The following is a 12,860-nucleotide window of genomic DNA, read 5'->3' as shown; positions in this document are numbered from 1 at the left end:
CAAAGAGTTGGACATGACTGAGCGACTGAAGTGAACTGAACTGAACTGAGTGCCACTTCTGAGATTAGGTCACAGACTGTCTGGGATTCCTTGCTTGGCCTCTCTTGTTCTCTCAATTTTCACTCCCATGCTGTGAGTTGCCCTATGGAGAGGTTGGTGTGGCAAGGATCTAAGGGAGATCTCTAGCCATGAGGTGATAAAGCGCTAAGGCATTTAGTCCAACAGCTTACAAGAAACCAAAACATTGCCTAAAACCTCATGAGTGACCTTGAAACTGTCTCCTCCCTGACCCAAGCCCCAGATGACTGCAGCCCTTGGCAACACCCCCATGACCGCCTTAAGAGCCTGAGCCTGAGGACACAGCTAAGCCGTGCCTGGATTCCTGAGCCTTGGTAATTGTGAGATAATAGATGTTTGTTGTTTCAAGCCACTAAAGTTTGGAGTAATTTGTTATTCAGCAACAGATAATGAACACATTATCAGAAACTGTAACATGTCACTCCCACATTTCATGCCTACCACACATTTTTCACTCCTTACCACTATTCACTATAAACTGTGTGTATGTGAGACTTCCCTGGTGGTCAAGTGGCTAAGACTCTGTACTCCTGATGCAGCAGGCCAGGGTTCAATCCCTGGTCAAGGAACTAGATCCCACATGTTGCAACTAAGAGTTCACATGCTGCAACTAAAGATCCCACACACTGTAACTAAAACAGATCTGTGACACCACAAATAAGACCTGGCACAGCCAAATAAATAAAAATATATATTTTTAATGTGCCTATGTGTGTTATACGTTTGTGTGTGTTTACTTGCCAGGGCTTCCCTGGTGGCTCAGACAGTAAGGCGTCTGCCTGCAATGCAGGAGACCTGGGTTCGATCCCTGGGTTGGGAAGATCCCCTGGAGAAGGAAATGACAACCCACTCCAGTACTCTTGCCTGGAAAATTCCATGGATGGAGGAGCCTGGTAGGCTACAGTCCATGGGATCGCAAAGAGTCGGACACGACTGAGCAACTTCACTGTGTTCATTGTATTGTTGTCCCTCATTAGAATGAGTGTTATGAGGTTAGGTATTTTGGGCTAGAATGGTGCATAGAACAGTGCTTAGCACAAACTTGGTGCTTAATAAATACGTGGTGAATGAATGAAGGGGCGTGGGATGGGGTATGCCTGTTATGTTGGTGCTTGTGAAAGCAACCCCGGGATATGTTAGCTATACTCATAGTACTTATTCTTCTTCACTGTATAGTGATGTTTCTCTCCATATCCCATTCTGCTGCCCTTGACCTGGACAGGCAGGGGGCCCTGTCCCAGCTCTCACACTCCAGGGGGCATCTTGTCCTGGAGTGTCTTCCTCCTCAAATCCGTTAAGTCCCCTTCTGGGACCTGGGACTGGCCTAGGCCAACAGTGCTTCTGGCAAGTTGTTCCAAGCCCAGCCTGGGTTCCAGGTAGCCTTGATTCAGTTCTCCCCTACTCCTAAAGAGAGACCCCTTTGGACAGGGGTCTCATGGGTGACCCTGTCCTTCCCCATTTAGAATCATTAGAGTGAAGCACTGTCCGGGATGAGAATGCGTAAGTCAGGAAAATAATGCTACTTATAAATCATGGTATAGATTAAAGGAGACCTACTAACATGAACTTTGAATTCTGTTTTTTTTTTTTTTTTCTTAAAAAAAAAACAGCTATAAGGACATTTCAGGGACAAGGGGGAAATCTGAATATGGATTGGATATAAGATTTTAAGGGAATTATCAATTTCCACAAGTATGATGATTATACTGTGGTTAGGTTGGATTATTCCATCTTATGGGGGAATGCTAAACTATTTAGTGGTGAAATATCATGCTATTTGCAACTCAGTTTTAAGTAGTTCAGTGAAAACTATTTTTAAAATTAAATGTCTATATGTACATAGATACACACATGTGTGAGAGTGTGTGTATATATATAAATATGTATAGCTAGACAACTATAGAAAAAATGTTAACACTTATATATACATATATATATAATTAAACAAATACAGAAAAAATGTTAACACCTACACACACACACACACATATACATATATATAGTTAAATACAGAAAAAATGTTAACAACTATTATTAAATATTGTCCTTTCTATTGTTCAATCTTTAAAAATGTTCATAATAAAAACTTTTTAAAAATATCTAAACATATATTCATTTCAAATAGAAAACTGGGCTTCAGAGAGATGAAAGGGAGCTGCTTGCTCCTAGTCCAGCTAGTAGTTGCAGATTGAAAACCTAGAAGACTGGACTCCCAATCCAGTTTTCTACCAATCACATTCAAAATATCCTTCCTTAGTTTTTCCCCAGCTCTGAAACAAAGGCTTCATCAAACTGATGAGTTAGGAAAGCCACAAGGGACATATCCCTCTGTTCCCAATTCAATGGAGTCAGGAATTATTATCAATTTCAAACGGACCCACAGTTGATCATTTTTCCTGGAGCCCATATGCTTGTCATCATGAAAAGGCTCTATGTGATTTAAGCAACTTAATAGCAACAAAAGGATGTTTCTTCTGTTCTCATTATCTAGGTGTTTAAAAGTATTAGAGATAAGCCTTCAACAGGAATACAGTTTATATACTTAAGTCCTCTGCCAAAAGGTGACTTTTCCCTCTGCTGCTTCTTGACCTCGTTCACCTCTTCACACACCCTCACACTCCCACCCCCGTCTCCCGGATTTGTTTTTAACTCCCAGTCATCCAGGCTTCCCTGGTTGCTCAGTGGTAAAGAATCCGCCTACCAGTGCAGGGAACGATGGTTTGATCCCTGAGTTGGAAAGATCCCACAGAGAAGGAAATGGCAATCTGCTCCAGTATTGTTGCCTGGGAAACTTCATGGATGGAGGAGCCTGGTGGGCTACAGTCCATGGGGTCGCAAAAGAGTCAGACACAACTTAGCGACTAAACAACAACGATAAGCCAGTCATCCAAGTCTTGATGTAGAATAGGCACTGGTTCTAAACAGCCTGGGTTGAAAACTCAGCTCTAAGACATATTAGTTGCGCCAACTTAACAGGAGTTTAACAGCTCTTGTGCCTCAGTTTTCATCGTTGGTAAAATGGACACGATGATAATGTGGCAGAAAAAATAATGGCACCCAAAGTCATCCACACCTTAATTCCTAGAACCTGTGAATATGCTACCTTACCTAGAAAATGGACTTTGTGTGACTGAGGTTATAGACCTGTTGGTGAACAATTATCCTAGATTATCCTGTGCAGGGCCTACCAAAATACCTGAGTCCCTAAAATCAAGCACGATTTCCTAGGAGTGGTCAAGAGAAAGGTGCTACTACAGAAGAAGGCCTTGCTGGGTAATTGTGAATGCAGGACCTAAATATCCCTGAAAATTGGCTTCCCCTGATTAGCTGAGTTACATGTCACCAAAAGTGCGATATATCACCAAAAAGTACTGAAGAAGAATGTCATGATTCTAAGAATTTTCTAGTAACCATTTTCTTTTAAAGTAAAAAATATATATAAACATAATTTTAATAATATATTCTATTTAATACAATATATTAAAAATATTATTTTAGCACATGATCAGGTTAAAAATTGTTAATGAGATTTTTTTTTTGTACTAAGTCTTTGAAATTGAAGAGTATTTTACACTTACAAGTCACCTCAGTTTGAACAACCCACATTTCATAGGCTCAATTGCAGCTTACAGAGCATAAAAGAAAGGGCCTCTGGGCTGAGGGACACTAAGCATAGTTGAAAGCAAAGAAACTACTCCAAAAAAAAGGGGGTTACATAGAAGCTTAAATTCTAAATGTTGAAACTTTCTTTCCAATTGCACTATCCCCCACAGCCTTCTTTCCACTTCTTTCCATAGTGGAAAGAAGCTTTCAAAACTCAGGCAGCTAAGCTTATATCATTAAGGAATTTCTTAAATATAATCCAAGGGTCATCAGATATTTGAGGCAAATATTTACTATGAAAGATAGAGAACAAACAATGTTGAGAGATAATTCTCTAGTGAGTCTCTCACCTTTTTGCATCTTTCAGGCAGAGGCACTGTGCTTTTGCTCTAGGTTATCTTAGAAACGCTTATATAGCAAATAGCCTTGAAAGATAACGATGGTATCTCTGCATGAGGCAAAGGGCAGATTTGCTTGCTGCCCAGTATATTATCTTTTGCTGGAGCAAAAGTCAGAAAGATATACTGAACATTATAAAAGAGTAGGGTTCCCAAAGCTTGAGACTCCTCTCCTAAAACACATCTTACATCACCCAGGCTTCTTAGCACTGCCCTGTGGGAAATTATCCTTGAGAAACTGATGTAAATGCTGAAACTCTGGCTGCAGCATTTCTAGGGGTAACAAAGTCCCTTGTCTCTAGCCCAGAAGTCTCATGAATTCTGCCAGCATCCCTGCAACTGTGCTAGGCTGACCTGTTAGCCTACAACTGGGGTAAAATCTTAGACTCTTTACAGTTCTTGATAAAAGAAAAAATAGGAAAAGACAAAAGCAACTTGGAAAAAACGGAAACTATGAAAAGATATGAAGACTTTTTTAAAGAAATTAATATTCCCTGAGATTTAAAAAGTTATAACTTCATAAAATAAGAATAAGATGCCATAAAAATGGGATAATTATAGAATAAGACAGAGCTTTCAGAAGTTAAAACTGTGTTAGTAGAAATGCAAGATTCATTAGAAGACTTGAAAATCAAGTCAAGAAAAATAGGAAAGAAAGATATGAAAATTAGAGAATCCATCCAGGAGCTCTAACATCTCAATAAGAGTTATGAAAGAGAATGGAAAAAGACTGAGGGAAAGAAATAAAGAAAATAAGTAAATTTGGACATGGGTTTATAAATTGAAAGGCTCCTTGAATACAAAGTTCAGTGGATAAAAGTAGCTCCACATACCAGGGCACATCATTAAATTTCAGAACATTGGGGGGAAAAAAGCTCACCAGTTTCCAGAGAAACAAAATAATTCTCATGTAAGGCATCAACTGTTATAATTGCTTTCACTTGCTAAAGATTCTTATTAGAAGTTAAAACACAGTAGAGAATTCCCTTTAAAATTGTGAGAGATCTCTTACTCAGCTAAACTATCAATTTAGTGTGAGGGTAGAATAAAAATATTTTCAAACATGTAAAGCCTCAAAAGAGAGAAGCAAAAGAAATTTGTAGGATTATTGTGATAAGACATTCTCAAGATGACAATTCTGTACTAGAGTTAGCAACCAGGCCAACACAGAGCATGTTAGAATGTTCTATCTGGGAGATACGTCTTCAAGAAGTTGAAACTGAAATCTGACATATTTGAAAATATTGAGAACTTTTAAACTACTTTTAAACTTTTAAACTACAGAATATTTGGAGCTGAATTAATGACAACTACATAGAAAAGCAAGCAAATGACAAAGACAATCACTAACTTCTAGGAAAACAAAAAATAAACGTGCAAGACAGGCAAAGCTCTAAGAGTATGCAACCTGGGTCAGTGATGAACAAGTGCTTCAGTTCAGTTGAGTTCAGTCACTCAGTCGTGTCCGACTCTTTGCGACCCCATGAATCGCAGCACGCCAGGCCTCCCTGTCCATCACCATCTCCCGGAGTTCACTCAGACTCACATCCATCGAGTCAGTGATGCCATCCAGTCATCTCATCCTCGGTCATCCCCTTCTCCTCCTGCCCCCAATCCCTCCCAGCATCAGAGTCTTTTCCAATGAGTCAGCTCTTCACATGAGGTGGCCAAAGTACTGGAGCTTCAGCTTTAGCATCATTCCTTCCAAAGAAATCCCAGGGTTGATGTCCTTCAGAATGGACTGGTTGGATCTCCTTGCAATCCATGGGACTCTCAAGAGTCTTCTCCAACACCACAGTTTAAAAGCATCAATTCCTCGGTGCTCAGCTTTCTTCACAGTCCAACTCTCACATCCATACATGACTACTGAAAAAACCATAGCCTTGACTAGACGGACCTTTGTTGGCAAAGTAATGTCTCTGCTTTTGAATATGCTATCTAGGTTGGTCATAACTTTTCTTCCAAGGAGTAAGGATCATTTAATTTCATGGCTGCAGTCACCATCTGCAGTGATTTTGGAGCCCAGAAAAATAAAGTCTGACACTGTTTCCACTGTTTCCCCATCTATTTGCCATGAAGTGATGGGACCGGATGCCATGATCTTCGTTTTCTGAATGTTGAGTTTTAAGCTAACTTTTTCACTCTCCTCTTTCACTTCATCAAGAGGCTTTTTAGTTCTTCTTCACTTTCTGCAATAAGGGTGGTGTCATCTGCATAACAAGTGTTTACATAGCTGTAATTGTATAAAAACTGACTATTGATATATTCAACATTAGACATAACTATTTTAAGAGAAAAAGGAGATAGGAAGTGGACCTGTGAAAGGAATGGTGTGGTGATGCTGTGAAAAAAAGTTAAATCTTGATTTTTTTTTTTTAGTTTATTCATTATGGAGAATGGAGAAGTAACAATATAAGCATGTTCAGAGATGTGAAGGCAAATATCAAAAGAAAGCATTAAAATTGTTGAATGTGGTCGCTACAGGGGAGTTAGGATGGGCTGGGCATGAAGAATGACTCTTGGTTTGCTAACTGGTGTTGTGGACTATTTAACTAGTATTATATGCATGTATGTATGTGAGAGTTGGACTGTGAAGAAGGCTGAGCACTGAAGAATTGATGCTTTTGAACTGTGGTGTTGGAGAAGACTCTTGAGAGTCCCTTGGACTGCAAGGAGATCCAACCAGTCCATTCTGAAGGAGATCAACCCTGGGGATTTCTTTGGAAGGAATGATGCTGAAGCTGAAACTCCAGTACTTTGGCCACCTCATGTGAAGAGTTGACTCATTGGAAAAGACTCTGATGCTGGGAGGGATTGGGGGCAGGAGGAGAAGGGGATGACCGAGGATGAGATGGCTGGATGGCATCACGGACTTGATGGATGTGAGTCTGAGTGAACTCCGGGAGATGGTGATGGACAGGGAGACCTGGCGTGCTGCGATTCATGGGGTCGCAAAGAGTCAGACACGACTGAGTGACTGAACTGAACTGAACTGAACTGAACTGATATTCATGTATAACTTTCATAAAATAAATACTAAACAACAAAAACAAAAAGAAGATAAGAAGATGCAATGTGATCTTGCACTGTGCTTTGGCCCCTCTCTGCTGTCATGCCTGATAAGCATGTGACATCAAAGGGGTGATCACCTACAGGGGGTCTGGGGGAGTCCTACAGAAGCTTCCCCAGCAACCTCAGGACAGCAGCAGCCCACCGTGATTCTTGTTCTTCTTAAAAGCCTCCTCAAAGAGCCATCGTGGCCTTGAATAAAGCATTCAGGACATTCACCTTCCGGTGGGGGGGGGGGGCCACGAGGAGGGAGGCAGAGGAAGAACACAAAGAAGGACTTTGTCTGAGTAGAGGGAACAGGTCACCCACAGTAACTGGCCTTGAGATTGACTCCCTGTTACCCTAGACCCCAAGATCCTGGGAAATAAAAGATCAATCTGTTCTTTTTTCCCTTAACTGTTAAAAGCCAGGGTGCTACAGTGTGAATATCTGTGTCCCCCTAAATTCACATATTGAAACCTAAATTCACACATCCCCAAGGAGATGCTATTAGGAGGTAGAGACATTGGGAAGTGATCAGGTCCTGAGGGGAGAACCCTTATAAATGGGATTAGCACCTTATGAAAGAAGCTACAAGAGCCCCATTGCCTCTTCTGCCCTGTGAGGTTACAGCAAGAAAACAAAACAAAGCGAAAAATAAAAAGCTGTCTAGGGAAGCCAGCTCTAACCAGACACCACATCTGCCAGCACATTGATCTTGGATTTCTTAGCTTTCAGAATTGTGAGTAATAAATGTTTGTTTCAAGCCATCTAGTTTATGATTTTCTTTTGTTGTTGTAATAGCAGTCTGAATGGATTAAGACACAGGCTGTTTATAATCAGGAATGAACACAAAGTTATTGTGATATTGTAATTTGTGTCATGGGATCTTGTCTTTCCTAGAATGTGAGCTGGTCACCAGGATTCCACCAAGCAGAAGATAGGGAAGTTCTACCAGATGCTCAGCAAAGAGAATGCCTTGTCCTAAATGCAGATGTGGCTCCTGGACTCTATCAGTCTGCAGTGAACACAGCAGATGGGATGGGAACAAAACACTATAAAGCAGATTAGCTAAATGCTCCTAGTAACATGCACTGGGCCTCCCAGGTGGCTCAGTGGTAGAGAATCTGCCTACCAATGCAGGAGATATAGGTTTGATCCCTGGGTTGGGAGGATCCCCTGGAGAAGGAGATGGCAACCTATTCTAACATTCTTGGCTGGGAAAGCCCATGGACAGAGGAGCCTGGTAGACTGCAGTCCATGGGGTCGCAAAGAGTCAGGCAGGACTTGGCAACTAAAGAACAAACAGCATGCTCTACAGGTACTGAGGAGCAGAAGACCTCTTTCTCTCCCACATATTCAGAGAAGATCTCATGGCTGATGCTGACTTAGGGGCAACTGCAAAGTTTCCATAGGCAAAAGTGGTGGGAAAAGAACATTCCAGACAGAGAGAGCAGCTGGAATAAAGATAATGGAATCTGGAAAGACAAGATTCAGTTCGAGTGCCAACTATGTGCCATCGTCAATATCATCTTCATTATGGTCCAGTTTCTCCCTTCTATATGTAAATACCCAGGTCACAGGTGAGTCTATGGCAGTGCCAAGATTCAAGCCCAGGTCTGTATGAGGCCAAAATCTGTGCTTTCTCTGTGCTACCTGTTACACAGATGTAAGAAAATGCAAGGATATTCAGCAAATGACTATGGGTTACCTTGAAGCCAAACTAAATAAAACTCAAATGCAGGTATTTTGAAGTTAATCCCAGGAAACTTTGGTAAGGAACTGGGGAAAAAAGACAGAGCAGGAAGGGGACCAATAGATGGTCTATTACTAAACAAATTTCCCATGAAGGTAAGTAGAACTGAATTTTGCTAGGGAATTCTGAGATTCAGTGTATAACCTGCACCTGAGGAGCTCAGTAATTAGGTTTTCCATCCATTGACTGAAGAATGCTGTGGATGAGCGGGGAGTATTAATTCCTCAACATCTCCAGCCTGCCATACAGATGACAAAATAAGCTCTGGAAGCCAAGAAAACTCTCAGGCAAAGAAATGCAGATGCTGGAAATTGGACAGATGTGTGCTAAAGTGGTCAGGGTGAGGGAACATGGGGAGGGGCCCAAGGGTGGCTACTACAGAAACACAAGTTACAAGAAAGCTCCACAGAGGCAGGGACGATGTCTCTTCTGTTTACCCCTGTTTGTCCACTACCTAGCACAGAAGAGATGCTCAGTAAAGTCTGTGGAAGGAAGGAAGAGAGGGAGAAAGGGAAGACTGAGGAGAAAGAGAAGCTGGCCATGACATTGTACATTCCAGGAGACAAGCAAAGAGGCCAAAAGGAAGAGCATAAATGTCTTGAAAGACTTTATTCAGTATGCACTGGAAAGCATTTGAAAGTTTTAAAGCAGGAAAATGACAGAATTTAGGAAGCAGATTTTAATGAAGATGAATCTGGCACTCTTCTGTTAAGAAAATGTTTATCAATCTCTGTGAGTCAAGAAGTGCTTCATTTTCTAGTAAGCGTGGAGCAAAAAGTAAAAGATTTACATTGCTGAAGAACATTTTTAAGTTATCTCATCATTCATTAAGAACAGCTGCTGAATATCATCAGCTTCCTAGGAGTATTTCTTCCTCCTGTCTGAGGGTGTGAAGAGGAGTATTCCTCAAGAAACCAAAATAGGCAGGGGCCCTCTGGTGAGAGCCACCCTCTTGTAACTGCCAAGACCAGGGAGGAAACAACAAAGAGCAGGGCCCAGGTCATGTAAGGGTTTTCGCTGCTGCATCTCACAATCACACCTTTCCCCTGAGGTGCAAAACTTCAAGAAGAGAACACAGGAGATGACACTTGTAAATACTGGGGATAGAACCACGGCTTTGATTGATTGCCCCGTGTGCTCCGTTCTTCTCTTTCTGCTTCTGGAATGATGGCTCTATCTCGTCTTCCTTCTCTAGTCCCGCCCTTTCAGCTACCGGCTCTGGATGAGGATCGGTAACCCAGAAAGGGCCAGCAAAAGCACCGTAGTGTTTAGAGGAGCGGAAGTAGTCAACTGTCTCTGAACACCGTAAAGTGCGGCTGGCTGTCTCCCTTTCCGGATAAAAACCACAGTTCCGGCTGTCAGTGCCGGCCTTCCTCCTGTAAGGGGATCTGCCGGACCCTTGCTAATTCAGTTTTTCTTCCCCATTCTGGGCCCTTCCCTATCGTCGCCTCCCTCATCTTGGATCATGTTCAAGAAAAATGCTTTTTGTTTTTCCTTGCAAAAATCATTTGGCAGATTTGATGAAAAAGAAAATGTGTCCAACTGCATCCAGTTGAAAACCTCAGTTATAAAGGGTATTAAGAATCAATTGATAGAACAGTTTCCAGGTATTGAACCATGGCTTAATCAAATCATGCCTAAGAAAGATCCTGTCAAAATAGTGCAATGCCATGAACATATAGAAATCCTTACAGTAAATGGAGAGTTACTATTTTTTAGACAAAGAGAAGGGCCTTTTTATCCAACCCTAAGATTACTTCACAAATATCCTTTTATCCTGCCACATCAGCAGGTTGACAAAGGAGCCATCAAATTTGTACTCAGTGGAGCAAATATCACGTGTCCAGGCTTAACTTCTCCTGGAGCTAAACTTTACCCTGCTGCAGTAGATACCATTGTTGCAATCATGGCAGAAGGAAAACAGCATGCTCTGTGTGTTGGAGTCATGAAGATGTCTGCAGAAGATATTGAGAAAGTCAACAAAGGAATTGGCATTGAAAATATCCATTATTTAAATGATGGGCTGTGGCATATGAAGACATATAAATGAACCTCAGAAGAAATGCACTTGGGCTAAAAATGGATATTGTGCTGTATCTGTATCTATGTTTGTGTTTATGTGTGACAGCATGAAGACAATACCTCTGTGGTAATGCTGAATAAATTCAACAGATGCTAAAAAAAAAAAAAATACTGAGGATAGAATAATGAACGGACTCCAAGGGGGAAAGAATCTATATGGGAGTACGGACTCTATTATAGCATCTCCTAAAACTCAACATTCAAAAAATGAAGATCATGGTATCTGGTCCTGTCACTTCATGGCAAACAGATGCGAGAAAAGTGGAAACAGTGTCACATTTCATTTGCTATTTATGGGCTACAAAATCAATGCAGACATAGACAGCAGCCATGAAATTAAAAGATGCTTGCTCCTTGGAAGAAAAACTATGACAAACCTAGACAGTGTATTAAAAAGCAGAGACATTAGTTTGCCAACAAAGGTCAGTCTAGTCAAAGCTATGACTTTTCCAGCAGTCATGTATGGATGTGAAGAGTTGGGCCATAAAGAAAGCGGAGCACCAAAGAATTGATGCTTTTGAAATGCAGAGCTGGAGAAGACTGTTGAGAGTCCCTTGGACTGCAAGGATATCAAACCAGTCAATCCTAAAAGAAGTCAACCTTGAATAATTATTGGAAGGACTGGTGCTGAAGCTGAAGCTCCAATACTTTGGCCACCTGATGCAAAGAGCCAGTTCATTGGAAAAGACCCTGGTGCTGGGAAAGATTGAGGGCAGGAGGAGAAGGGGGTGATAGAGGATGAGATGGTTGGATGGCATCACTGACTCAATGGACATGAGTTTGAGCAAATGCAGGGAGATAGTAAAGGACAAGGAAGCCTGGCGTGCTACAGTCCATCAGGTCACAAAGATTCGGATACGACTTAATGACTGAACAACAACGACAGATGAGAAACTCAGGGCCCCTGAGAAACAACAGTTCCCAAATCTCTTTTCTACAATTCAGCAATCCCAAAACTCTGAAAACCGATTTACTCTGACAAATTTGTGACAAACTCATTCGGCATTAAAACCTGACCTTACTGTAAGCTCATTCATAATCTTTTTTTTTTAATCCTGATTTAGGTAAACATTTATTCATTTTCTTCTAGAAAAAAAAATTGCTACTCTGAATAAAATACATTTGACTTCCAAGGATATCACATAAAGGATTGTGGACCTACAATTAGAAAATGACTCCTTGTTTCTTAAGTTAAACTCTCTCCCATATCTCCCTCAAAGAAAGCTGTTCTGCCTGTGGACATACCTGTAGGGGTCAGAGATTATCCAACACAGGATATTCTAGGAGCTAGGGAGGGGTACACTTTCTGAGTACCATGACTGGGGATGTCCATGCCTCTAGTGGCTCAAGTTAGCTCCAAAGGGGAGAGTGTGCTGCTATCAGCCAGGTAAACCTCACCACCTGGTCTGAATGCAGGCTCTAACTTTTCAAGCATTAGAGACTGATGGACTTCCCAACAGAAAGCACTATTGTTAGAAGTGCACTTTCCTTCCCAGAATAGCACAAGTTGTATCCAGAAACATCTCTATTACATTAATCAATATTTTTTTCATCCCAAACCAACCCAAAACAAATTAAAAGGCAATAAACTGGATTGGGGGTGGTGGGAAGGAGGTAATGTTTGCAACATGATTCATCTGGGGAAATAATGATACTTGAGAATTGGATGACCTGAGATCAGATTCCAGATTTGCCACTTTCTAGCTGTGCAGAAGGAAATGGCAACCCACTCCAGTGTTCTTGCCTGGAGATTCCCAGGGACGGGGAAGCCTGGTGGGCTGCCGTCTATGGGGTTGCAGAGTTGGACACGACTGAAGCAACTTAGCTGCAGCAGCAGCAGCTGTGTAATCATAGACAAGTTGCTTAACCTCCCCAAGTCTTCATTTGCACATTCG

The 12,860-nt window shown here is 41.5% G+C and overlaps 1 protein-coding gene across 1 annotated transcript; it reads left to right on the top strand.

Moving 5' to 3' along the window:
• Window positions 1-10,312: 10,312 nt before the first annotated feature.
• Window positions 10,313-11,074, top strand: LOC120879505 (malignant T-cell-amplified sequence 1-like). Its single transcript, XM_040262520.1, has one exon. It carries the CDS (start codon window positions 10,349-10,351, stop codon window positions 10,931-10,933), a length of 585 nt encoding a protein of 194 aa, XP_040118454.1. The 5' UTR covers window positions 10,313-10,348; the 3' UTR covers window positions 10,934-11,074.
• The last annotated feature ends 1,786 nt before the right edge of the window (window positions 11,075-12,860 follow it).

This window comes from Oryx dammah, unplaced genomic scaffold (assembly GCF_014754425.2).
Source record: "Oryx dammah isolate SB20612 unplaced genomic scaffold, SCBI_Odam_1.1 HiC_scaffold_20, whole genome shotgun sequence".
Classification (NCBI taxonomy): domain Eukaryota; kingdom Metazoa; phylum Chordata; class Mammalia; order Artiodactyla; family Bovidae; genus Oryx; species Oryx dammah.
Note: the sequence above shows the minus strand (reverse complement) of the source record. Positions and strands in the feature narration are given on the sequence as shown.